The 25,613-nt window shown below is 46.1% G+C and overlaps 1 protein-coding gene across 8 annotated transcripts in view; it reads left to right on the top strand.

The window, feature by feature from the left end:
* SPIN1 (spindlin 1) overlaps window positions 1-25,613 on the top strand; it is a 454,964-nt gene that overhangs the window by 130,601 nt on the left and 298,750 nt on the right. For 4 of the 8 annotated variants that reach the window (XM_069625665.1, XM_069625660.1, XM_069625661.1 and 1 more), the window contains exons 2-3: window positions 1,364-1,494; window positions 2,010-2,234. The exons of 2 other annotated variants lie outside the window; for them this stretch is intronic. In XM_069625665.1, coding sequence (XP_069481766.1) covers window positions 2,183-2,234 — 52 coding nt within the window. In that variant the 5' untranslated portion in view covers window positions 1,364-1,494; window positions 2,010-2,182. The remainder of the gene's footprint in view (window positions 1-1,363; window positions 1,495-2,009; window positions 2,235-25,613) is intronic. 2 more of the 8 variants (XM_069625663.1, XM_069625664.1) reach the window with 1 other exon arrangement.

The raw sequence follows: 25,613 nt of genomic DNA, 5'->3' as shown, positions 1-25,613 counted from the left end.
ACATGATGCCTTGACTTATGATATCCCTTTCGGAATGCTCATTTCTACATCGGTGTGCACCACCAAGGCATGGTTCTTCGTACCATTGTCCTGCAAGTCCAACTGCAATTGCTTGATCAGGTTTTTTTTTTTCCATACTGTGTTTTTCATCTGTCTTGGTCATCTCGTCAGGGGTCCAGTGTGCTCCAATCGTCACTAGAGTTCTAGACACATGGACACAGTGGCATTGAAAAATTTGGTGCAGCATGTTTTATTGGATATGACGTTGTTGACTGAAGGGAAAATGGTCTGTGGAGAAAATAATTGCCTGGAACTTAAGGCAGGTTTGTTCATAAACCCTTTTGGCTTCTCCAATCCCACTTCCTGAGATCACTCATCTTCTGATGGATCCCTCGGGGACGCATCGCCCTCTGATGTCTTTTGGGGTCAGAGCGGGATGGCATGCAACCAGTAGCCTGGAGGTTAGCATTTCTATCCGTGGAAGTTATGTCCTTTCAGACCATTTGGCTTTTATGGTGTCAACACCTGTTGATTGGGATATTGTGGGTAAACACCCATTTGTTTGTCTCCTTTAAAAGAGCATCCCCTTTTTCTGACCTCTCTTTCCCAGGTGTACTTCATCAATGAGCTCCTTTGCTTCATAGAGGGCTGGAACTATAACGGAGGGCCCTCTCTTTTAATTATATTATGCCCCTTTGCCTGAAAATGTTTGTCGTGCCTGGGATTTCCCCGTAGTTTACTCCCCTGGCTGGGTTACGTTTTCCATTTCCCAATGCACTAAGCCTAGGATTGCCACTGTCCTATTCAGCGTTTCCAGGTCACACTGCTCTCTGTACAGTGCACTCGAGAATATGTGCAAGCTACAGGTCCTCATTGGCACAAGGCTACTGGACAGCTGCGGTTTGCATTGAGGCATCCTTTTCAACCTGTCCCGCTCACATTAGCTTGTTGAGTTTAAGTTGAGTTCCAAGTTGGGATCGTCTTGTCCGCCTTTGGCACCCATTCGGCATGGAGAGCCACGGCCCCTAAAGCTTAACCTTGTGACCAGTTTGTTGGATAACATAAAGGTGGCCGACTGACCCAGTGATGTGGTTTTCGAAGAATTGTGCTTCAAATTGATCAATGAGATTGAATTGTTTGGAGAGAAAGCTTTGAACAAGCATACTACTCTCTTCATGTTCTGACATAAAAATAGATTTTTAATACTAATCAGTATAAAGGAGTACTAATTCTATTGGGGGCACAAAGGCGAGTATGATCCCACTGAAGTGCAAACAATTCTGTTGAATGTTGCCACGTTTATGCTGTTATAATCTTGTTTCAACCTCCCCGGTCCTATGGTGACATTATTCCTTTCTTTCAGACGCTGATCCCAAGGCTTTGTGATTACTTTCTGCCCCTCTGTGGATGATGGGCCCAGTTGCGGGATGTTGTCCCCATCCATATCTGTTGTTTCTTTCAAGTTTGGGACTTGGCTAGCCAACAGCCGTGCCGGTAGGACATTTTGATTGGTAAAGGATCTCCTGTCGTAATTGCCTGGGGCATAGTAAGAGGGTTTGTTTAGTAAAAGATATGATTTCATAGATCCAGTGACTCCTAAATTAGTCTGCAGACTTATGTGAACTAGAACTAAAGGTTCTTTTGAAACAGGATGTTACCCCTGAAAATGTATTTTCCCCGATTTTCTTGCAGCTGAAATTTACGTTTGAGAAGCATAATACTAGCATTTGTATCCTTAATGGAATTCATACTCTTTTCTATTTAGTATGGCAAATCAGTATTATTTGCTGAATGTTACATTGAATGTTAACTTTCCTCAGGTTGTCATCTAACTATAATTACATTACTGAATATAATTTGAGTTGAATGAAGAAACACAAGTGAATCCTGCCCTTTTTGGTCGGTGCTGCACTTTCTACTTTTCAAAGTTAGACTCTTTCTTACTGTAACCATTTTTAGTTTTCAATTCTTCCAATAAAACGTATGCATGATTTTTGTTTTCTTTTTAGTGACATGGTTTGCAAGCCTTTCTGCCTGCAGTTCTAGGATGTGGCAGCTAGCATGAATGGTGCGCCGAGGAGCAGCGTGAGTTTGCCCCTATATCACAGAGCCTGGTGAGGTTGGGGAGAACAATATTTTCACCCTAGTTTGGCAGCTCTGCTGCACGATTACACACACATGAATGAAGACCGCATTTGGAAAGGCAGCAGGCCCGCGATCCAGAGCTGATTCAGGTGAGCAACAGGATTGTGCTGTCCTCCCGTGCACTGTTTTTGGGAAAGGAGAGCAAATTACTTAATATTGCAAACTCCGTGGCTGCCCCATTGGTTATCCAGTAATGAAGAACTGCATTAATTTTTTTTTAAAAAACGTTAAAATAGTTAGGGCATCTTCGCAAATCTGCGATAGACGAGTAAAGCGAACGTATACTCCACTTCCTATCCCAAAAAATAACTTGGTTGAATGTTTCATAGTGGTTTCACGAGCATAACTTTAATTTTTATGTTCCTATATGATTTGCTAAAAATGCTTACATATAAATGTTTGCAAGTTCTAGCGTTTAAAAAAAACGCCCGAGTCAAGATCATTAACGACATGAGCCATGACATGAAAGGAATTCTACGTTAAGGAATTGTACGTTAAGGCACTGTACTTTTATTTTTGTATGTGCTAGCTCGAAATGTTTATGAGCTTTTTTTTTGGGGAGAATTGTTAACATACAATGAGATTACTCGATGTAAGTCCTGTTCTAACGGTTAGGTGACTCAATTGTACTTGCAGCATAATTCTGTTGTAGATTGACATGGTTTCCATATGTTGAAATCTAGTGGCTGGGCATGGAATGGGCAATTATTCTTCTAGGTGCATTCAAACATAGCTGCCAACATGGAGGCATCTGTGAATACAAAACTTATTGGACATTCACCACCATTCCACAATATTTCAGGGCAGTTCTCAGCAGTGGTTTCCGACATAGGACAGAATTCCTTTTTTGGGGGTTCTGCTGTAAAATATTCTGGAACCCACAAACATTTTGCTTACCCTGATGCTGGAATCCTTCTTCCTGTACTGTCCGATTGTAACCCATATGGCTTCTAGGACAGGGGGGCTTTTTATACACTCCATATTGGAGCTGGGGTGATATAGAGCCCTACAATTATGTTGTGGAGTAGGACGGTAGCATCTGTATTTTTTAGTTTTGGCTTCATGAGGTTTGCAGCCTATTTCTACAGCATTAGTAGCCCAAAGTATCAGTATGGTCGCCATTGTGCTACTAATGCATTTGTTCAAGTCTACTCTCTGCCCTTTTTGTTTTTGGCCATTATTTTGTTTGTGGAAACCACGAAGCATGCCTAAAGTGGCTGTTGTGCATACACAAGCTCACTTTGAGCCCAGCCCTGCACCCTCCATAGTGGATGGGACCGGCTCCCTCCTCCAGACTGCTCCAAAACGCAAACTTTGCAGGTAGTGTGAGAAACCAGAAGGTGTCTCACTCCCTAGTCTCTGGGGATCTGTCATCCAGGTGGCCAGGACACGGCCATCGCTTTTGGATCCTGTTTCTGGGGGTCGACCAGTGTAGGGAGGATCACCTGGATGGGGAGGTCTTCGGGGAGTGGAAGTAGGACACCGGACGGTGAGACTCGGTATCCCCTTTCTTGTAACACCTTTTCCCCATCCTACCAGGTAGGTTACTTAGGAACTCAACCCCCGACCACCATTTTCGAAACACACTTTCTCACGGAACGGCTCACTGTGAGAGAAAACTGACTAATAACCGAGCCGTATACCTGACTTGTCCCAACACAAGGGTCAGGCAGAATCAGACAATTACTGATAATTACACACACCTGACTTCCATCGCACTTCCCCACACGGATAAAAGGCGGAGCACGAAAGTACACTATGAGCAAGGCAAAACACACGTGGAAATAGCAGTTCTGAGATGGCAGTTTAATATGAGTAGAAAGACGGCAAGACCAGAGATGGTTACAAGGAGGGAACTGCCCTTGACCTTTTCGGAGAAGAACCGCAAGTTTCAAGAGCCCTGGAGGAAAAGAAACCCAAGACTGGGAATTAAAGCTGAAAAAAGGTGCATTGTGTGTTTAAGGTACACATGGCCCTCCCGCCACGATAGCCAAAGCGGGGAGGAGTGATTGCCGCTGTGGTACTGTCCTTGGCTCCCACAATAAAGCAGCACCAGTAAAGTCAGCACAGCCGGTGAATTGGGGAGACTGATAGCAGCCCGGTCTGTGTTGGAACCAAGGTTGCGAACAGCAACATTGTATGAAGACATCTGCGAACAAGAGTATGAGAGCCTATGTGATGAACGGCGCGAACATAATTGAATATCCAAGTGAATTAACTTTTGGAACCAAGATAGATGCCATATACAGAGTGGTCCGGCACCACGTGGGTGCTTATTCGAAGGTCTCAGTTTGGTATCCAACTGAGAGTGTAAACATTGTTGAACTGTGAAATCGAAGTGGTCCTGCAACGGCTCAAACTAAGCCCCGTTCACATTTGGAAGTCTTTGGTAGCTAATACGAACTGTAATTGGTCTGAGCCCGCCTGAAGGAGACTAAGTGTGTAAAAGGGATCGGAGCCTGGCTGAGGTGGATCCGGGGTGAACCGCGAGTCAACTGAGAAAAGATATATTGTTGAAATTGGTCCGAGCCCAGCTGAGGGACATCCGGCGTGAAGACTAACCCACCTGAATGTTTTGGTACATCAGGCCCCCTGAATCAAGAGACTTTGCTAATGTAAGAGACTTGGTCACAGAAGGCCCTGATGTTGGTAATGGAACTCTGTCTTCATGCCAAAGAAGGCTGAGAGTGTGCTATGCTTGATTGAACTGCCTTGTCCTGTGCTGAAAACATGGGGAAGGGAGGCCAACGGCCTGAACTTTCTTATTTATCATTTTGTGAACACTACTTTATTTTTCATGAACGTTATCCCACACTCTTTGTAAATTAGCGATAAGGATTGGCAAATAGGTTTTTTAGTATAGGCCCTTTTCTGTTGAAAAGACTCCACTAGGACTGCCTTCTTTATTATTTGATGGTCGTAGCTCTCTCCCATCCTTAGATTTAGGTTTAGATAGGAGTTTATCACACCCTTGTGAGAGTTCAACAAAACCCTTAAACTGTAGTCACGTGTGTCTGTCTTACCTTGATACCATGCCTTTCTTACAATAGAGATAAGTGTTTGGTGATTTTGGGCACCAACACTTTTGTGTGCCTCCTTGGTGTGTGATTGGAAAACTGACATAAGCCATTACATGATTGAATGTGTATATCTTTGGCAAGACCCTGGGTATTCATTAACTCTGTTAATTCTCCCCTGAATTGATGGTGGTTTTGCTACAAAGATGGAATAGCCAATCACTAGGACCAAGCTTTATCATACTGGCTGGGCTCTTTTTCATTAGCTCTGGTTTCCTCTTTCAGCTGCCTGATGTGCTTGCTGGGACTTGGTCTGGGCTGTTTTACCATTGTATCCTCCTGTTTGTAAAACCTCTAGGTTGGATGCCAGAGTCATCCAGAAGGCTAGTGGGACACCACTACCCTGCCTGCTCTTTGTGTGGGACCTCTTGGGTCGCTTTCACTGTTACCCCTTTCCTGGGACTGTTTTCTTCTATATGGCTGTCCTGTTTTTCCCTTTGAGCCCGTTCGATCTCTGTGGTTGGTTCCCCTATCTTTCTGGTGCCTTCCCTGTGGTTGCTTCTTTTCCTTGCTTTTTAAAACAAATGTTTATTTGTGATCTGGTTTACAAATAAAACCTTTCACAATCTCAACATATATTATAAATATAGCCAGATAAGCTTAAGACATCATTTAACATCAACATTTATTGTCATACATACAATCAATATCCTAATAAAAACAGATGCTACTGTACAACAATTTGTACGTCACTTGTTAACATATTTTTAAAATAATATAAAACTGCAATCAATAGGGATATTCGTTGTGCCTTAAGATTTCTTAACCATAATTGATCCGTTTGGAGGCTTACCTCATTATGTAAAAATGTATTTGACAACTGCTTACGTTTTGGAGAGAAGATTCTATAAGCAGATGTTTTAGCGTTTCGACATAACATTTTTACAAAAATGACACAATCTAGATGCTCTCAGAATTTTGCTTCTAGAGCTCAAACAATTAATTAATTTGGGGTGCTTTGCCAAGCAGTGATAAGATGGCAGCATAGATCTGCCTGACAGGAAGATATTTGCCTAAATATGGACCTTTCTTCCAGTTTTTCTGACTTCATTTTGCAATAATTTGGAAACTGGAGGTAACTTCCTTCATTTTGCCATATTTATTAGCCACCAGTTTACTGTAGCATCATGAGCCTGTACTGACAGCTGCATTTAATATACTCTCTGTGCCTCTCTCTTCATTCCACGTCCCGCCTTTAAATCACAGCCTCTACATTCCCTATTTCTGAGCGTGGCGGTCATTGTACTGCTGCTCTCTGTGGAAAAAAAATGCTGCCAAGCGGTGAAAGCTTCAGGAACAAGGCACGCTACTCGGGTGCCTCAGGCGTTAAATCCTTATCCAATGAACTATTGACGTTTATTAAACATAAAATATAATATAATATCATCTCAGTAACCCAGACCCCATCATTTTTAAATTTCTCATGAATAAACGCATTGTATTTAACAAATTATGCACGTATAAGGCCGCCAAATTTATACTTTGTTCTACATCTAAGTTTTATAGTGGCTTCACCAAAACTGGCTTAATTCCAGCCTCCTGTCTGAAAAATAGAACATAAAAATCTTTGCTTACATCTATTATTGGCCCTGATGGTAGAAGACTAACAAAAGAAAATTATATTAGTAATGCATTCTTAGACTTCTATTCTAACTTATAGTCTGCTAACTCTTTTCTTTCGAGTTATCTGAAATTCAATCCTTCCTTGGCAAAAACCCTATTAATCTCTCTTCGCTCAACAATCCCATCACTTTATCTGAAATTAAACAGGCCTTCACTGACCTCATGTCTCCCAAACCTTTGGAACTTTCCAACTACTTCACAGACCAGAATTGTAGCTGCAATTCATTTGGTGAAGCACTTCTTGTTTTATTTGCTAATCCCAATAACTACCCCATCTACATTAAAAATAATAGACCTATCTGCCTAATTAAGTCTGACTCTAAAGTATTTGCAAAAATCCTGGACAAAGATTAGAAATCGTTCTGCCTGAACTCATACTTTCAGGCCAATCCGGATGTATTAAAGATTGCTTTCCATCCTTCAACACTAGTTTACTCTTCAACATTATTTCCCACCCTCAGAAATCACAAGACCCCTTGGCTCTTGTTACTTAAGATGCTGAAAAAGCATTTGACTGAATCTCCTGGATTTATATGTTTTAACACCCGAATAGGCATCGCTTTTCTCTTTATTTTATTATTCTTATCCGCATCCTTTACTCTACACTTTCCACCCGAATCCTTATCAATTATTCCTTCTCCCATTCTTTTGAAATTACTAGAGGCACTCTTCAAGGCTGTCCCCTTTTGCTGCTACTTTACAACCTTGCCCTTGCAGAGTAACCCCTAAATGCTCAAACCAGAGAAAATATGATCCACTAGAGAAAAATGCCCAGCACACCTCTTGCAAGGAGAACAAGGTTTAATCTAAAAAAAAAAAAATACAAGTACGTGCCATCAAAGATCTCTGATGCCACGGAGCGCTCTAACAAAAACAGCACGAGCAGCAGTATTTAAAGGTACACAGCATCACAATTGCAGCACATCACCTATGTTACAAATCCAGGTAACTGGTTGGTGCATCCCTATACACGTATGTATAGCCTTCTCCATATGGGATGGCAGGCGATTTATCGCAGCCTCTTTTGCCCATTTTCTACCGTCATCAAATACATAGAAAGTAATTGGCAATTATTTACGCAGGTCATCATTTCACAACTCTACAGTGCACCTCGTATCAAGGACATGAGTGAGGTCATGATAACTTCTCAGAATTGCATGTACCCCCGCTCCTTTCTCAGACATGTTGGCGCCTGCACATCTTTCCCACCCTCGGCATACATTTGTTCCCCACCATGGGGTCTGGCAAGGATTCACATGCTCGTGAATATTCCCCATTGTCAGGCTGGGAATCCTCAGTAAAAAAAAAAAAGTTTCAGTTTCGTTTCTGAACTGTCTTTCTCCTATAAACGACCAATCACTGAGCTCTGGGTCATACTGCCCCCAACCAATGACTGTCCTCTACCTAAGCCCCTCCTCTGGCAGCCTATTCAGATGTTTACTGCAAGTTTAAGTGTTTGGAGTACTTGCGTTTCGCTCTTCGAGCTTTCCGCGTTTCTTTGCGTTTTTGCTAAGAAAACTTTGTTTTCGGTTCAATTGAGCCCGGGTGCTCCATCGTTTACCCTTCCGATTAACGGGGATCAGTTTTTCAGCTTTTTTCATCGCCACTCAAGTGTAGAAATCATCAAGTTTCTTCTTGGAAACACCACACTGGATCAAGTTTCTTCAGGCCTGCACCACACTGGATCATGTCGGAGGAGAAGGACGGAGCTGCCCTCTGCAAGCTGTGCACAAGCTGCGGTTTGCAGAATGTTTTTTCAGATGCCAAGCATTCCCAGTGCCTATATTGTTTACACCCTGCGCATAAAGAAGATTGTGTGATCTGCCATGGCTTCACCAAGCGCACAATGAAGGATTGACACGTCCGGTTGGCGGCGTGGTTCAAGACCAGGGCTTCTAACCCGGGTGATTTCAGTGACATGCCTCTTCCGGATCTAGACAACCTGAACAGACTTCTAAGTCCATTGAGGGCACTCCATCTCTGGGGGCCCAACACAAGGCCTAGCACTGCAAGTCCGATTCCATCGGGGTCGCCACACACGATCAGGACGCATTCATCGTCTCTGCCGATCTCCAGCCACTGCTCCAGCTCTTCATCCAAGAGGAAATCTGATACCCCGGGGAAGCTGCGGGAGACACCGGAGAAGGGCAAACAGGGCAAGGTGCTCGAACCGCCCGTGTCAGAGAAGGCCAAGCAGGACAAGGCGTCTGAGCTGCCTGTGAAGAAGGCCAAGATGGCCGGACCTGTCTGTGAAGGTCCAGGTGATCCAGGCCAAATCATCCTGCTCGATCGAGATGGTGGTGGCTTCCCTTTTAAAGGCAAAAGGGGCGGACCCCGCCCAGAGTGCCCCAGCGGCAGGCAGAATGTCTTTCCCTGCCAGGTCTTCATTCAAGCCGATAGAAAAGACTCTGGAGAAGAGGATGCAGGATCTTAGCCCGGGACCGACCCCTCAAGACCCTGGAGAAGGGGGTGGGGGTGTGGCTGGGGGTGAGGGTTGGGGTGGAGAAGGGCACAGACATTTCTTCGTCCGACGAGGCGGTGGTGCTTTCCGTCCACACCATCCAAGGTGGTGACGATGACGACGATGGGAGCGTCGATACAGTCGACGGGGACGATGACATGGGTGCTGGGCCCATCGGCCCTGTCCCCCAGCTCCCCTCGAGAGACTTATCGCAGAATATCCTCTCGACACCCCACACGCCAGCAGGTGAAGAGGAAGACTATCCTGTCGGTACCGCTCCTGGACAACGTCTAGGATGAGGGGCTGTCGCTGCTGAAGAACCCTGCTTCAGCCCCAGCGAAGAGAGACGGGCTTTAGAAGTAACGGGTGCCGGAGTCTGTGCCCAAGTGTCTGCGGTCTCAACCGCCGCCGGACTCGGTGGTCTCCAGGACAAAGTCGTCGGGTTCATAGTCTTCTTCGCCTGTACCCCCGGACAACGAAGGGAAGAAATTGGTTTCCATGGGTAGAAAGGTAATCTATTCGGCGGCGACGACGGTGGAAGCGGGCAACGCCTTAGTGAACGTGGCCAGATACGACCGGGAGCTTTGGTACAAGATGGCTCTGCTCCTGGATTTCCTCCCCGGTGATAAACAGGTAGAGGCTTTGGAGATCTTCCAGGAAGGCGAGATGGCGTTGGACCACGCCATCACAGTGACACTGAACTTTGCAGACACAGGTTTCTGCCAGATGGGCAACAGGGTTTTCCATTGCCGTCGTTGCTGGCTCAAGGGAACCAACTTCAGGCAGGAGGTCCAGACGAGGGTCCTGGACATTCCGTTCGATGGAGACAACCTGTTCGGAAGGGCTGTCGATGAATCCTCCCAGGCCATCAAGAATGACCCAGAGACGGCCCATGCTTTGGGAACCCTGCAACAACACCGGACGTCCTTTTGTTCCTCAGGAGGGAAGTCTAGCAGGTCTTTGAAGGGTTTCGGCTGGGGCTCATCCTCTTACCGCCAACCCTCCCATTCCTCGACACAGGAAGCCAACCGGAGTCGCTCCAAGCCCTTCGGAGGTGGCCGCCGTCATCGTCAAGGTTCCCAGGGTGGTGCGCCGACTGTCGAGCAGGATTTAACTGGCCAAGACGCTGGCCCCCCCATACCCCTCTGTACCCCAGTGGGAGGCTGGCTGGCGAGCTTAGTCAGCGTGTTGGAGACCATCTCCACCGATCGATGGGTGCTGGACGCTCTCGCCCATGGATAAACCTTAGAGTTTCAACAAAAGTGATTGCGAATACCACCGGTGGCCGACAGGCACTCCACATCTCTCAGCACCTGCTGGAAGTATGGGCCATGTTAAGAAAAGGAGCGATAGAGCTGGTTTCAAAGCGATTCCGGGATTCCGGAGTTTACTCAAGGTACTTTATCGTAAGAAAGAAGACCGGGGGCTGGAGGCCGATCCTCCGCCTACGACAGCTCAACAAGTACATAAAGTCCCAGAAGTTCAGGATGGTCACGCTGCAGCACATGCTCGGCCAGCTGGAGGAGGGGGACTTTCTGTCGTCATTGGATCTAGAGGACGGGTATTTCCACGTCCCCATACACAAAGGACTCAGCCTCAATTTTGAGTAGCAAACCGTTGTCTGTCCTATCCAATTGGCGATAGAGATTTATAAAGTGATCCCCCCAGCGCAAATCAAATAGGCTGAGCCTGCAAATAGGACTGTGTGGGGGTTGTCCTCTTAACATCTTGATGGCACTAGAGTCCCTACTGGTTAATGCACTAAGTTTCTTCTGTGAGTTGCGCTGGAATAAATACTCATGGGCTTTAAGCCAATTTTTATAGCCTTGTTTTAAAAGTTTACCTTCCTTCCTGTACAGCACCTCGTCATGACAATATAAATGTCTAACGTTACTTCGCAACTCTTTTTTTTCTTTGCTTGTATAGCCCTGTCGAAACAGTGACTATGGAATTTCCTAGTATTCTCGAGTTTTCACGATCAATAAACCTTTCAATAATTATTGAGTTTATCGAAACTCTCCCAGTCATCTGCCCCCGACCCCAAAAAAGCAATAACGGCTCGTTTCAGATTCACAGTTCACCAGTCGGGGGCAGGTTGGCCCTGAACAGTCAAGCTTGGCACTCAGGTTCTACTGACTCATGGGTGATTTTGAGGTTCCATGTAATAATGTCCCTATGAAAAATTTGTCTGTTTCTGGTGACTTTTTCCTGGCTATCAAAATTCTTTCCCCAAATATTCTAGTAGGGGTATAATTATATATGATTACCTCCAGTCCTAGAATATTTGGGGAAAGTGTTTGATAGCCAGGAGGGTGCATCATTAATGCATTTTAAAAAAGTCGCCAACCTGACGACTTTTTTCATGGGGACATTATTACCTGATACCGATTTATCTTCTGCCATCCTCCTCCTTACCCCCATCGCACCACCCCACAGATCGGTACTTCTTCACTCTTATCAGAGATACGTTCCCTTGTGGAGAGAGAGGCGGTGGAGGAGGTTCCTCTCCCTCAGCAGGGGCAGGGCTTTTCTTCCTATATATCTTTGCTATTGGGAAAAAAAGCACCAGCCAGGCCTGCAAGTGCTCCTTGATCTTTCCTTCCTGAATCTGTACCTACCTCTGCAAAAGTTCAAAATGGTGACGCCAGCTCATATATCGGAGACGCTGTGTGGGGGGGTGCTGGTCGTGCTCCCTGGATCCGAAAGACTCATATTTACACGTCCCCATAATGCAGGCCTTTCTTCAGGTTCTGGGTCATGGGTTTGTATTTTCAATAAAAGATGCAACTCCAGATGGTGTTGGCCTGTGTCAGCAGGAGAAGCAGACAGTCGTCAACCAGCAGCAGCAACACAAATGTGGGGTGTGGACAGGGGGACACAGCAATCACTGTACCCCAACAAACTGGCCCACCTCTCTCATTAATACTCCCCTCTAACGCCCACTAGATTTCAGCCTGTATGTAACCATTCACATTGATCGGATGTTGTCCCAAATAGACTCACTGACTCACATATACAACTGTGCTGCCTAGCCATCACTCACCTCTAGGAGAAACGCTAGTCAGTGTTACCTCATCTCCCCACCACCCAATAGCGTGTAGCCTTCAAGCACCCACTTCTTTTGACCAACTATCCCAACTTATGTACCACACTTAAAACAAATTTATGAAGTTTGACATGTGCCACTACTCGGCAGAGTTGTAAAGTTTAGCATGTTTCACACTTGGACAGAATTGTGAAGTTTACCACGCGCCGCCCCTAAACAGAATTGAGGTTTGGCATGCGCCACCACTAGACAGAATTGTGAAGCCTGGCACTCTTAGAATTGTGAAATCAGCAAAGAGGTAAGAAGAAAGGAAAAAAAAAAACCTAATCCACCCTTTCCTCCATACTTGTGGCACATTCCATCCTTGGGAACGGAACCAGAGCACTTTTGTAACAAATCATCAAAAATGTTAGTTTTTTTGTCCTTCTTTTGTTTTTACGAGGGGCCCCGCACGTGGCATAACCCTGTCCTCCTGAGCTCCTCCCCGCGCATCGCCCTTCAGTTCTATTAACCACGCGGTTGGGGCTGGACTCATAGCATCACCAGGAATTTGTTCTCATTCCCTTTTGTCCTTCCACCTGCTGTGGTTCCACGGCCATTTAGTCCTCAGTCTACGCCGGAGCATCTGGGATTCAAGTCCTATTCGTCCTGCGAGCATCGCTTTGCGAGGGCGGATCCCCATTCTTTTTGCCTGGAGTGTTTAGACCCGGAACATCGCTGGGACTCCTGTTTTTACTGCGACTCTGTCGCCGTCCGGGCACTCCAGCGTCTTCTTCGTAGGGAGGTGGTGTTTCAACGCGTTCCTCCACCACATTTGGCGCTCTTCATTGACCAGAAGAAACAACGCCCGGTAACTTCTTTACTTTATATTGTGCCCCGGCCAGGAATGGGAGGGGCTCGAGTAGCTCTGTTACCAGGGGCTTCCCTGAGGTGTCCCACAAGGGGCCTAATAAGCACACCGGAGGCTCCTCCGAGGGTTCCCACAGTAGGCCTGCCAAAACCGGACATTGTTCGGAGGTTCCCCGTTTGGGGGCTAAAGTTCAGCCCAATTCCTCTGTGGCTCTGGCTACCAGGGTTCGCCCTGAGGTCTCAATTTCTGGAGCTTTCCACAATGATACCAGGGTACCCCCTGAGGTTTCCGTTTCTAGAGCTTTCCACACAGTCAAGTCTCGAGGCCCCTTTTCAGGGAGCTGTACGTCCTGGGTTAGTTCCAGAGGTTCCTCTTCTTGGGGCTCATTCCAGTACTGACAGAGTCGAGGGATCCTCTTTGGGGATCCTGTCGGTGAGGTACATTCCTCAACCGTTCCTTGCTCGGCGTGATGGTACCAGTTCTGTCGAGGGGGCAAAGAGGTTGGTCACACACCACAGGCCTTCGAGTACAGGCACTGCCAAGGTTTCTCTATTGGAGGCTAATTCTGGCGCAGTACCTAAGATGTCCAGTAAACAACCTAGATCTGCCAGTATCGGCTCGGCTGAGGATCCTTGTTTCAAGGCTAAAGTGTTAAGTTCCCCTGACGAGACAGTTGCTTCACTTTCTCCTGTGACGCAGTTCTCCCCGGGTGTCGACAAAATGCCGGCTGCACCTGCGTGGTCCACAGCAGCCATTTTGGATACCTCTCCTATGCCAACGTTAGCGATGGCTGGTGCAGGGAGCATTCCTTTTGAGGCTGAGCAGTTTATTCCGCACCATGTGGACAACAAGAACCCGTTCCGCCCTACAATAGATTGATGTGTTCGGGCACCGCTGCCTCACACAATTTTGCTTACTCCTGGTTCCGCTCCTATGATCTGTGTGGACCCAGCCGGCGGTGGGCCTTCCTGGCAACCATCCTCAGTGTTCATGGGGGGTGGGTATGCCCCTCAAGAGCCTCTACCAACTCCAGCGCCTAGACTTTCGTCTGAGGATACGTTCTTTGGGAAATTTCAGACGCTCATGCACTCTGATCCCATGAAGGCGTACTTTAAGGGCCTTTTTAGAGAAAGCTATCCACTTCCTCCTGTAACACCTACAGCCCCGGCTGTTCCTATGCAGGTCCCGGTGGTCCCACTTTCACCTCTACCTTCCGGACCTCCGCCAGCACTTCCTCCTCTGCCTCCGCTTTCCCCGATAGAAAAGTTGTTGGGGGATCAGCCAAACAACACTTTAGGCCCTGAGTTGCCAAGTGCAGTGGATCAATCTTCTGTTCCCTCTTCACTGGAAGAGGGCCAAGCGGACCAGGACAGCGATGAACAGCCCCGCTCTATTAGAGCTTTTCATGACTGTGTACTGGATATGATGGCTTTACTTGATATTAAAGTTCCCCGAGGCCCCCACTCCACAGGAGGTGGTGCTTTCTGGAGCCTTCAACTCATGAGCGCACTGGCCTGTTCCTCCAAAAGGACGTCTTGACTGAGGCCCGTAAGGTCTGGGACAAACCCCATACTGGACTGCATCTCAACAAGAGGATTGACGCTCGATACAAGCTTCACACTTTGGAAGATATAGCCTGGTCGGTTGTCCGCTCCCCTCGTCAACAGTGATGGCAGCAGCTACCCTGCCATCCAAGCCGGCCTCTGCATCCTCCACTGCAGTGGCCCAAATCCTTTCTAAAGAGGATGCACTTCAGGACGCCATTGGCAAGAGTCTTTTCCAATTCGGCGCTCCAACTTCGTCAGGCTAACACCAAGCTCCTCCTGGCAGCAGCCAATCTGAAGCTGTGGAGAGAGCTAGCCGATTTCCAAGAATGTATTCCTGCGGATAGGCTAGAGGACTTATAAATCGGTTTGTTGGACGGCAAAGTGTTGGCTCAGGATTTGCTGGATGCTGCGGCACACCATGTGGATACCTCTGCTCGAGGTGCTTTGGTCGACATCTCCCGCCAAGCATGGCTCCATGTGACAAAGTTCTCAAAGGAAGTTCAGGACAAAGTACTAGACCTTCCTTTTGATGGCAAAGAGTTGTTCCATTCCTCCACTGATGAGTAACTCACAAAGACTAAGGCCAGTACCCAAACAGCCAAGTCCTTATCGGTCCTGGCGAATGCTCCAGCTAAGGGCCCTTATACACAGAGGTCTGGGTCCCAAACTCGGTCGTTCTCTGGATTCAGGGGGTTTCAGGATCGCCATGCATGCCGATCTGAAGCTCCGGTTGGCGGGCAAGCCATTAACCACAACAGCAAGGTGGCTGGTTTTTCTCTCGGCCAGTGGCCTGCTCTCCACGTACAGGTAGTCTCACTGCCGACAAGTCATCCAAATGATTTATCTGGTCGGTCCCACGAGACTGGTGGGGGGGACGAATCTCGTCTCACCTGGAGGCGTGGCAGACCATCACTGAAGACCGGGTGGGTTTTGTCCATCGCTTGGGCAGCTTCCGTTTGACCCACCCCACCCTTCAACCGTCCCTTGCAGCAGACTGGGTCGCCTTCCCTCAGAGCCGAGCTACAGAAACTTCTAGACCTCAGAGAGGTGGAACCTGTTCCCCCTCAGTGAGCAAGGGGAGGGCTACTGCTCCCGTCTGTTCAGTGCCCAAACCAAACCAAGCTGGCCTGTGCACTATCCTCGATCTTTCCCAGTTCAATCTATCTCTTCCTCCTCAAGAAAAATTCAAGATGATCACGCCCTTCCAAATAAAGTCCTCTCTTCGGAAGGGCGATTGGCTCAGTGTGGTGGACCTCCAGGATGCATAGATGCACAGTCTGATTTGGAGCCTGCATCGGAAATATCAGCGGTTTTCTGTGGGAGCCAAACACTTCCAGTTTCGAGTACTCCCTTTTGGTCTTGGTTCGGCACAGAGTGTCCTTAACGAAGATGATGTTGGATATTGCAGCATTCCTCAGTCTGCAGGGGGTTCATGTATATCCATACTTGGACGATTGGCTCCTGTGCAGTCCTTATCCACAGACGGCTACAACCAATCTCCAGTCACTCCTTCAGCTCCTGTTCCATCTTGGACTGTCGGTCAACTGGCAGAAATCATCCATGACGGTCTCTCAAGACCTAATCTTTCTGGGTTTCGTTTTGGGACACTGTCAGTACCAGAGTGTTCTTAACGATGGACCAAATTGCAGACCTGTCGACCACGTGCCAAATCTTCCTCCAGTCTTCTCAAATGACGGCTTGGTGGTTCCAGAGACTTCTGGGCCTTATGGCTTCTTGCGTGCTGGCTCTGCCTCTTGCATGCCTGAAGATGAGGTGCACTCAGCTGGCTCTTAGGAGCTGTTCCAAAATGATTCCAGTTCCATCCTGCATGGCGGTGGATCTACAATTGTGGAGTTTTGCCACCAACCTTTCAGTGGGCCTGCCCACAAGTAAGTCACTACAGACTCGTCCCTTCTGGGATGGGGAGCGACGCTACATCACCTCCAGGTGTTCGATGTGTGAACGTCTCAAGAGAGTCAGTTCCATATCAATTACCTGAAACTTCTGGCGGTGGTGTTCTTTGAGCTCAAAGCTTTTCAACCATCTATCGGCAACAGCGTAGTCTGTGTTCGCACAGACAATTCTGTGGCAATGTTTTACATCAACAAGCAGGGCGGCAACAAATGCCTGTTCTTGTGGATCTGGCTTTGGGAGTGGGCCATACCGCACAACGTTTGGCTTCAAGCGGTGCACCTTCCGGGTCACATCAATGTGACAGTTGATTCACTCAGTCGCCAGTCGGCAGCCAGTTGAGAATGGGAAATGAACAGCAAAGTCCTCTCCAACATTTTCTACCAATGGGGCGCCCCAGAGGTGGACCTCTTTGCAACTTCTTCGAACAAGAAATGACCTCTTTATGCATCCAGGAACGGGCTTGGAACATCCTCCCTAGGGGACGCCCTCGAGATACCATGGGACAATATGAAAGCTTATGCTTTTCCTCCATTGCCTCTGATTCACCGGTCGCTCTGCAAGCTTGGGAACACGTCAAACTGTACTCTCCTGTTTTTGGCTCCGTGGTGGCCAGCCAGGTTTTGGTTTTCGGAACTACAGCATCTGTTGGTACTCCCCCGCCCCCTCCTCCTCCACCACCACCACCACCCCACCACCCCTCACAATCAGAAATGCTGCAGATTCTCAACCTTCTTCACCAGAGCAATCATGAGATGTGGCTCCCCTCCCCACAATCGTTCAGCTTGTCAGCCTGGTGCCCGAGTTCAGATCTTTAATATGCGCAAAGTGTGTCAGCGGAAAAAAACCAAATTTGGGAGGAACCCATCTATAGAACTAGGAGAGGGGCACCCAAATTCAGAACCACAGATCAAACCATGCCAAAAACAAAAACAGAGAAATTAGAAACCATGAATATTTTATTTGTATTTCATTGTATGTTTAAAATATACATATTAAATCATGTTTCAAGCTCATTATCTAAATAATACCATTTAATTAGAAAATTGAAAAACACAGTACTTTTCTAAAAACACGACTGATAATTCAGTCAACACTAACTTAATGTAGCCAAAGAGTCTGAACGTCATGCCGGTTGAAGGGGATCATCCAGCTGGCGGTCAGAGGCTACGGCCACATTTAACAATATAAGAATGTCTTGATGTCTACTTTAGGGACGCAGGGCCTGAGCCGGCTCCCCGGGAGCGGGCATCGTGACAGCACAGCCCCCCCCCCCCCAAGGCGCCTCCCAAGGTTGTTCCCTCCAGGGGTTTTGGTTTGTTTGGGAAGAGTCGGTGGAATTTCCTGACTAATCGAGGTGCATGCACATGGTCACTGGGTTCCCACGACCTCTCCTGAGGTCCGTACCCCTTCCAATCAATTAGGTAGAAAAGCTTTGACCTAAACATTTTTTAATCTAAAATGGTCTTCACTTCGAATTCGGGTTCCCCATCTATTTGAATAGGTTCTGGAGGTTTGAGTAGTCTGGTTCCGGGGACCACTGGTTTCAGAAGTGACACATGAAAAACAGGGTGAATTCGCATATTAGCTGGTAAATCAAGTTTAACCGCTACTGGGTTAATTATTGCCGTAATAGAATAAGGTCCCAGATATTTTGGGTTAAAAGTTCGAGGCCCTTTGAGCGGTAAATGTCTGGTAGCTAACCACCCTTGATCCCCAATCTGATACGGAGGTGCTTCACTCCGATGTAGGTCGGCATTCTCCTTGTATTTTCTCTTGGCTTGTTGTAAATGCGTGGTTGCCTCTTTGAAGGCTCGGGTAATGGTAGAATGCAGATGTTCTACTGCGGGCACTCCGAGGTTCTGAGGTGAGTCGAGGTTTGAGGTTCGAGGGTGATGTCCAAACAAGGTATAAAAAGAACTATAGCCAGTTCCAGAGTGTACCGAATTATTATATGCGTATTCGGCTATCCAAAGAATGTCTTTCCAGTTGCTTTCAGATTGCTGTAACATACACCGTAAGTACTGCTCAAGGGTCTGATTTGTCCTCTCGGTCTGACCATCGGTCTGAGGGTGGTGACTGGTCGATAATCTTACGTCGATTTGTGCCATTTGACAACATTTGCGCCAGAAGTGGGAAATGAATTGGCTTCCCCGGTCAGAGATTAGTATAGATGGGAATCCATGTAGCCGAACAATATTTTCGAGGAATTCTTTGGCTGGGACAGAAGCTGAAGGTAAACCTTTCAAAGGAATGAAATGGGCCATTTTGGAAAACAAATCCACAATTACCAGAATGGTATTGTATCCCGAACAAGGAGGCAAATCCGTAATAAAATCCATTGATAGGGTGTGCCAGGGTGCTGGCGGTATGTCTAGAGGTTGAAGGAGACCGGCTGGTCTTTTCTTTTGACCTTTATTTTTGGCGCAAACACAAGTCTGATCCCTTTTGTATCCAATCCTGTAGGACTGTAGGGTCCAGGAGTTGTTTCACTCTGACTTGAATGTCTTCAAGCGTCTGTAACAAAGTCATGCCTAGAATTCTCTGTTCGGGAATTATTGGTACTGGTTCAGAGTTTGTATCAGATTCTCCCATTCCAATTCGGGATAAGGCGTCTGCTTTGCCGTTCTTGCAGCCAGGTCGATAGGTAATCACGAAATCAAATTCAGCGAAAAACAAAGCCCATCGGAACTGCCGTGATGACTGAGCCTTGCCGGTTTTCAAATACTGTAAATTCCGGTGATCAGTGATCACTGTGATGGTATGTCGAGCGCCAAGCAGGTAATGCCGCCAAGCTTTAAAAGCGGACTTTATGGCTAACAGTTCTTTGTCAGTGATTACCTCAGCCGATCATTCCTCTCCAGCTAACTAGTGCCTTATCTCCATCAATCCTTTCCTGGGAAAACTCTTGCAAAAGTGGGCCATCTCCCAGCTTAATCTGCACACTGAATGTGTTGGTTGCCTCTACGACCACCAGTCTGGCTTCAGAGCTACCAGAAGCACGGAAACTGCTCTCCTGAACACCCGTAAAGCCCTGCTCTCCAATCTTGACTCATCTCCCCTCAGTCATCAATATATCAATATATCATTTGCTTTTGTCATGGTCAACCATGCCATCCTGCTTGGGTACAACTGGGTCCTCTCTCCCTGGCTGTCCAACCGATACATGGCACCTCTTGCCCACCACATCGCTGCTTTCTGCTCCATTTTTCAGTGTATGCGGATAACACCCAGCTTTTTTTCAGGCTGCCCACAGCCACTTTCTGCCCCTTCTCATACCAGACTGACTGCAAATCAGAAATGGTGTTCCGCCAACGATCTCTGCCTTAATGCCAATAAAGAGATCCTCCTCATTGGGACACCTGTTCCCCCCTTTCCTCTAGCTGGCCGCCACTCTGGGCCCTCTTCCTGCTTCCTGTGAGGCTAAGAACCTTGGTGCCATCTTTGACTCAACCTCTCCTCACGTTTCTGACGTCTCTAAGAAGTCAAAACTATCAGATGCACCTCCTCAGAGGTATTCTTCCTTTTCTCACTTCCCCCCAGAAGCTCACTGTCTCCAGAGCTCTGCGGCTCTCTAGGCTGGACTCCTGCAACAGCCTATTTCTAAATCTGCCTGCCTCTACTTCGACCTTTACAACTTATCCAGAGCAGGACTGCAAGTCTTGTCCTTGCCCTGAAGCCCAGGGATCACATCTCTCCAGCACTGAAATCTCTTCACTGGCTCCCCCTGGCTTCAAGGATCAAGTTCAATACCCTCTGCATCGTCCACAAGGCTTTCTGGGACCTGGGATCACTACCTCCAACTTTCTCTTCCAAAACATCTTCCTTCTAGAGCTCTCCGCTCATCCACCTCCAACTCTGAGTCATACACTTCTCCAAGCTGAGAGTTGGGGTCAGATTCCTCTCCTCGGCTTGGGCCTCCCTCTGGAACAGTCTCCCTGCCCCTCTCAAACTTGAGCAGAACCACCTCTGGTTCCGGACGCAACTCAAGACCTTCCTTTTTTCGCTTCCGCTTTCTCTTCCTCTCCCCTGCTGATGTACGAGACTGCTCCAAGCACTAGTCACGTGGATACTCTGACTGGGCCAAGGCTCCTGCACAACCAGTTGCCCTTGCACTGCCTCCGGACACCCCAGCACTTAAAGGTCTGTTCCTGCAACCCTGCAGTTCCTTCTCTTTGCACCTCTGAGCCACCTGCTGGCTGCACTTCTTGATATACCTGCACTTCTCCAACTACTCGCACTTGCGCAATCTGAATGACAAAGGCCTAGTAGGATCTTTGTTTTCCCCTCCCTTTGTTTTCCCCTCCTTATCGCGCCTAGAAACACTGGTGTACACGCACGTTATAATTGCCACAACATCATTGGCATCTTCTTAAAAGCACAGAGGGAGCTCAGCAAACCAGTGTAGTGCGCCATTGGGAATAGCATGGTAAAGGGCAATCAATGGGTGGGTAAAAAGCATAATACCCACAAGATCTGTGTTCCTCACATTTTTCCCAGCTTCACCTCAGCAGCCTGTACAGCGCCACCGAATGGCCAAAACTAACACTTCAGAAGAGTAAATTGTAAGCATCCCTACAAGCCTTCAGAAACCATGTGCAGAAAAAGAAAAACATAGTAGTATAAATGGTTCACAAACTCACTCTGCAAGGTTATGTGAACACCCACAATCGTGAAGGGGCCTTTTAAGCCTGATCGGGTTAAAATAATTATTTCACCAAATACTGCGACAGAGACTGTTAGTGCTGCTGCCAATTTAAGACTGAACTATCCAATGGCGTTCCAGCAAAGTTGAGAAATGATTGAAGGTCAAATATATACAGATCCATGCCCTTCGATCCCAAGCACCACAAACAGAGGAGTACACATGTGGACTCACCTGAGACGGTGCTACCACACTGTTGTCCTTGTTGATGGCTTCATCAACAATTAATCGATTAGGCCAGTTCTTCTGCTTCAGAATAGCAGTAGATAAATCATCTGCTGCTTTGGTGTCAGAACCCGACAATATATATGAAAAAGGAGAAAATGATTCCATTTCTCCCAAGGGGGATAGCACTCAAAGCAGTGTGGAGGATGCCGGTCACAGACACTTTCCTTCAATAGAAATCCAAGATAAGTACAGCATCGAGTCCATGTAATTTACAGTTTTATTAGGCATCAGCCAACAATTAAAAAAGCACGGTACAACGCGTTTCACTGCTACCTCGCAGCTTGTTCACGCACAAATGAATGTTTAGAAGTATGTGTATATATACAAACATTTGACCAGTCTCTGTGGTTCGTAATACAGATTGTCGTTTTTTGCTTTCCAGTGTTCCCTTGTAGAATACATTGGTTAGTATTAGGTACAACACGGCAGCCATTTTGGAGATAGCCTAGGTTCCATTGTTTCAATGTTAATATTGGCCTTTAGCACTGTCGAATTCTTACCATTTAGAGTGATTAACAGGTAGTTTTGGTTCTTAATATACTTCTAGTCCTCAATTGTAAAATGATCAATAATCGATTGTATCCGTGCAAACCCGGGTAAAAATTCTATAAACCATGAAATACAGTGATTTATTAAGAACGAGGGTTGCACAATCAAATCTAAATTAGTTCATGCTTCATATGCAAATTACAAGGGGGTTGCTATGAATTGCCAATGTGGACCCTGAATCAGCCTGCATAAGAGTGCTGTTAGGCATTCTTTGCCGATAAAGTGAAAAGCGACAATGACACACAGCTCATTGCTAAAAAGTTGTCTGAACAGCATATTTTGGAATGCATATTTATGACTTATGCCGTATAGGCAGAGCAATTAAAGTGCATAGTGCTCTAAAGTGCTTAGTGCTTGAAGTGCAACTTTTACTATGTAAAGCAAAGTAGTTAAAGTGCATGGTGCTATAAAGTGCATTGTTCTTATAAAATGCATCTTACAATGTCAAGTCTAAATATGCATAATTATAAAACATTACTTCTTGTTGTAAAATACCACATTATATCTGCACAACCTCCTTTGGAAATGGGAACAAAAAAATCTTTCACATATATTAACTACCAATATCACTCTAGGCTAAGAAAAAAGGAAAAGGAAAGGAACCAACTATAACATAAAGGCAACTCCACAACCGTGCGTTATTGCGGACAACCATGGACCTGAGACTGGCCAATAGATCATCACCCAAGTGAATTAAAATATAACAAATATATAAGCACAAATAACAGATTCCAATTTTAAAAGAAGAGACTTCATGTGATATCATTGCACGTACTCATGCAAAAAATGACTTTTCAGCTAGCTATGCAAAGCCTTGTCTATATAAACATCTAAAAAATGGGATTTCTAGCAATTGGTGAAAATTATATAAAGAACAATGTACAAAATAGCAGCTGACCAAAGGCCAGAAGAGAGCAATAGGTAATCACTAATATATACATACATATTTCCACTAACAAAAACGTTGTTAAGGGGACGTTATGGTTAAGTTGCACTACTAAAAACCTGTGAAATTCCCTAAAAAAACTTTATAAATGTGACATGGTTCGAAGTAAAACTGAAAAACCCTTGAAATTCGCCAGTTATGGTAGGCTAAGCAACCATAACTGCTTGCACCACTGTGCACTGCTAACACTAACACCCAGGACATCAAAGATGACATCACAAATGTCATTACATGTGTAGCCCCTTCGTTTTTGTTCACTGCTATATCTAGGCCAGGTGAGTTTATTTACTGACAGTCAGAAACTTAACTTTCAAAAGGTATTACATGTAAATATATTGCTATTCTCACATGTTCTTACAATACTTTCCTTAGATTTTAATCGCATCTTATGATGTACATATATAGGGGAAGAACCAGGCCTGAAACACAGCTATCATTTTTGTGCGTGAATACAATCATGTAGATTATACACAGTTGCTAATGATACTGCCTCTTGTTTGCTTACTTTACTCTCCATATATAAGCCCCATATTTGTATGCATTGTAGTCTATTTATGCGATGTGTGTATTACTAGAAATATGTAGTAAGTGATGCATTATTAGCAACTTAATACATGTTTCACAGACCAGAAAAGTCTGATACAGAAGCATTCACTGTTTTATTATACAACTTTGGAAAGTACATATATAGCACCTCTGTGGTGTATGCTGCAGCCAATACCTACATTACTGTATGAGTAGTTTCATGTACTAGAAAGAACACTGCAATGGAATTTTCTTTAGATGAAGTATGTACTTTATTACACATGTCCCGATAAGCCCTGATACTTTTTTTGCCAAAATTACATTCACAACCCCTTGTCTGAAAAGTAAATACACATGTGATGTCATCAATGACATTTGTGATGTCCTCTTTGATGTCCTGGGTGTTAGTGTTAGCAGTGCACAGTGGTGCGGGCAGTTATGGTTGCTTAGCTTACCATAACTGGCAAATATCAGGGGTTTTTCAGTTTTACTTCGAACCATAATGTCACATTTATAAAGTTTTTTTTTTTAGGGAATTTCACAGGTTTTTAGTAGCGCAACTTAACCATATCGTCCCCTTAACAATGTTTTTTTTTTGTGTGTGAATTGTACAGGTTTTTAGTAGGGCAACTTAACCATAACGTCCCTTTAACAAAGTTATTTTTTATTGAATTTCACCGGTTTTTTGAAGGGGAACCTAATCATAGCATCGCGGTAATAAAGTTTTTTTGCTGAATATTCAATATCATCGTGTGATCTTGGGAGATATGTAGTATAATCTACTTACTTTATATACATGTAACATAGAACATACAGAACCCCCTCGCTATTGATGTTTGAAAGGCATGGACTGAGCGCCTGTCTGCAGATGGGCGTGGACGAGGTCAACAGTACCCAAACAGTCAGGGGGTATCTGAAATTGTACTATTGTCTTACACAAAAAATGCTCAACTTGGAAAAAGGACACATAAAGACATTATAAGTACTAGTAAATAAATAGGGACACCTAAACGTCTGAACCAAAAACCATGCATTTAATGACCATGTAGAATGAAATGGATTATACCATAACAAAAAAATGTATGACTCCAACGTAATTACCTCACAGAAACTCTGCAGCCAGGACCGACAGTAGACGCACGCACTACAACGAAGACAAATTACAACAAAATAATAAGTGAACCTCATTTTTCTTGTGTATGTACTTTCTCCAGCATGGGGTCTGGCATGGATTCACATGCTCATGAATATTCCCCGTCGTCAGGCTGGGAATCCTCGGTGTAGAAAAAAATCAGTATCAGTTTCGTTTCTGATCTGTCTTTCTTAGTAGTAACCAATCACTGGTCTCTGGGTCATACTGCCCCGAGCCAATGACTGCCCTCTCCCTAAGCCCCGCCTACGGCAGCCATCCTCAGATTTTTACCGCATGTTCAAGTGTTGGGAGTCCTCGTGCTGTAGCTCTCGAGCTTTTGCTGCGTTTTCGCGCTTTTTCAGGAGATTTTTTCTAATTTTTCGGTTAAATAGAGCCTCAAGCTCTACCGTTTCTACATCCGATCAACGGGGATCCGTTTTGGAGTTTTCTACGCCCCTCAAGGGTGAAGATTTCGTCGAGTTACGCTTTTGGAGGATTCCAGAAGTTCCGAGGCCTATCCCGGACATGGCCCAGGAGAAAGGAAGCTCGACGCCCAGGAAGCTGTTCAGGACCTGCCCTGGATGCCAGCTTCAGAATGTTTTCAAGGAGGACGAGCATTCGTTATGCCTCTACTGTCTCCATGAGGACAAGACGCACAAGGAGAAGGACTGTGCGTTTTGTGGGAACATGTCGGAGCGGACCATGAAGGATCGCCAACTCCATCTCGCCAACTGGCTGGAAGGGAAGAGCCCGTCAGGCGAGAAGAAGAAAAAGAAGTCTGAGCGGTCTTCTAAGTCCTGTGAGGATGCCCCGGCGACGGGGGCCCAACAAAAGGCTAAGCACCGTGAGTGCGCGGGCACCGGGAGCG

This window comes from Ambystoma mexicanum, chromosome 6p (assembly GCF_040938575.1).
Source record: "Ambystoma mexicanum isolate Mex_15411 chromosome 6p, UKY_AmexF1_1, whole genome shotgun sequence".
Classification (NCBI taxonomy): domain Eukaryota; kingdom Metazoa; phylum Chordata; class Amphibia; order Caudata; family Ambystomatidae; genus Ambystoma; species Ambystoma mexicanum.
The sequence above is the reverse complement of the archived record's forward strand: the minus strand, read 5'-3'. Positions and strand labels throughout refer to the sequence as shown.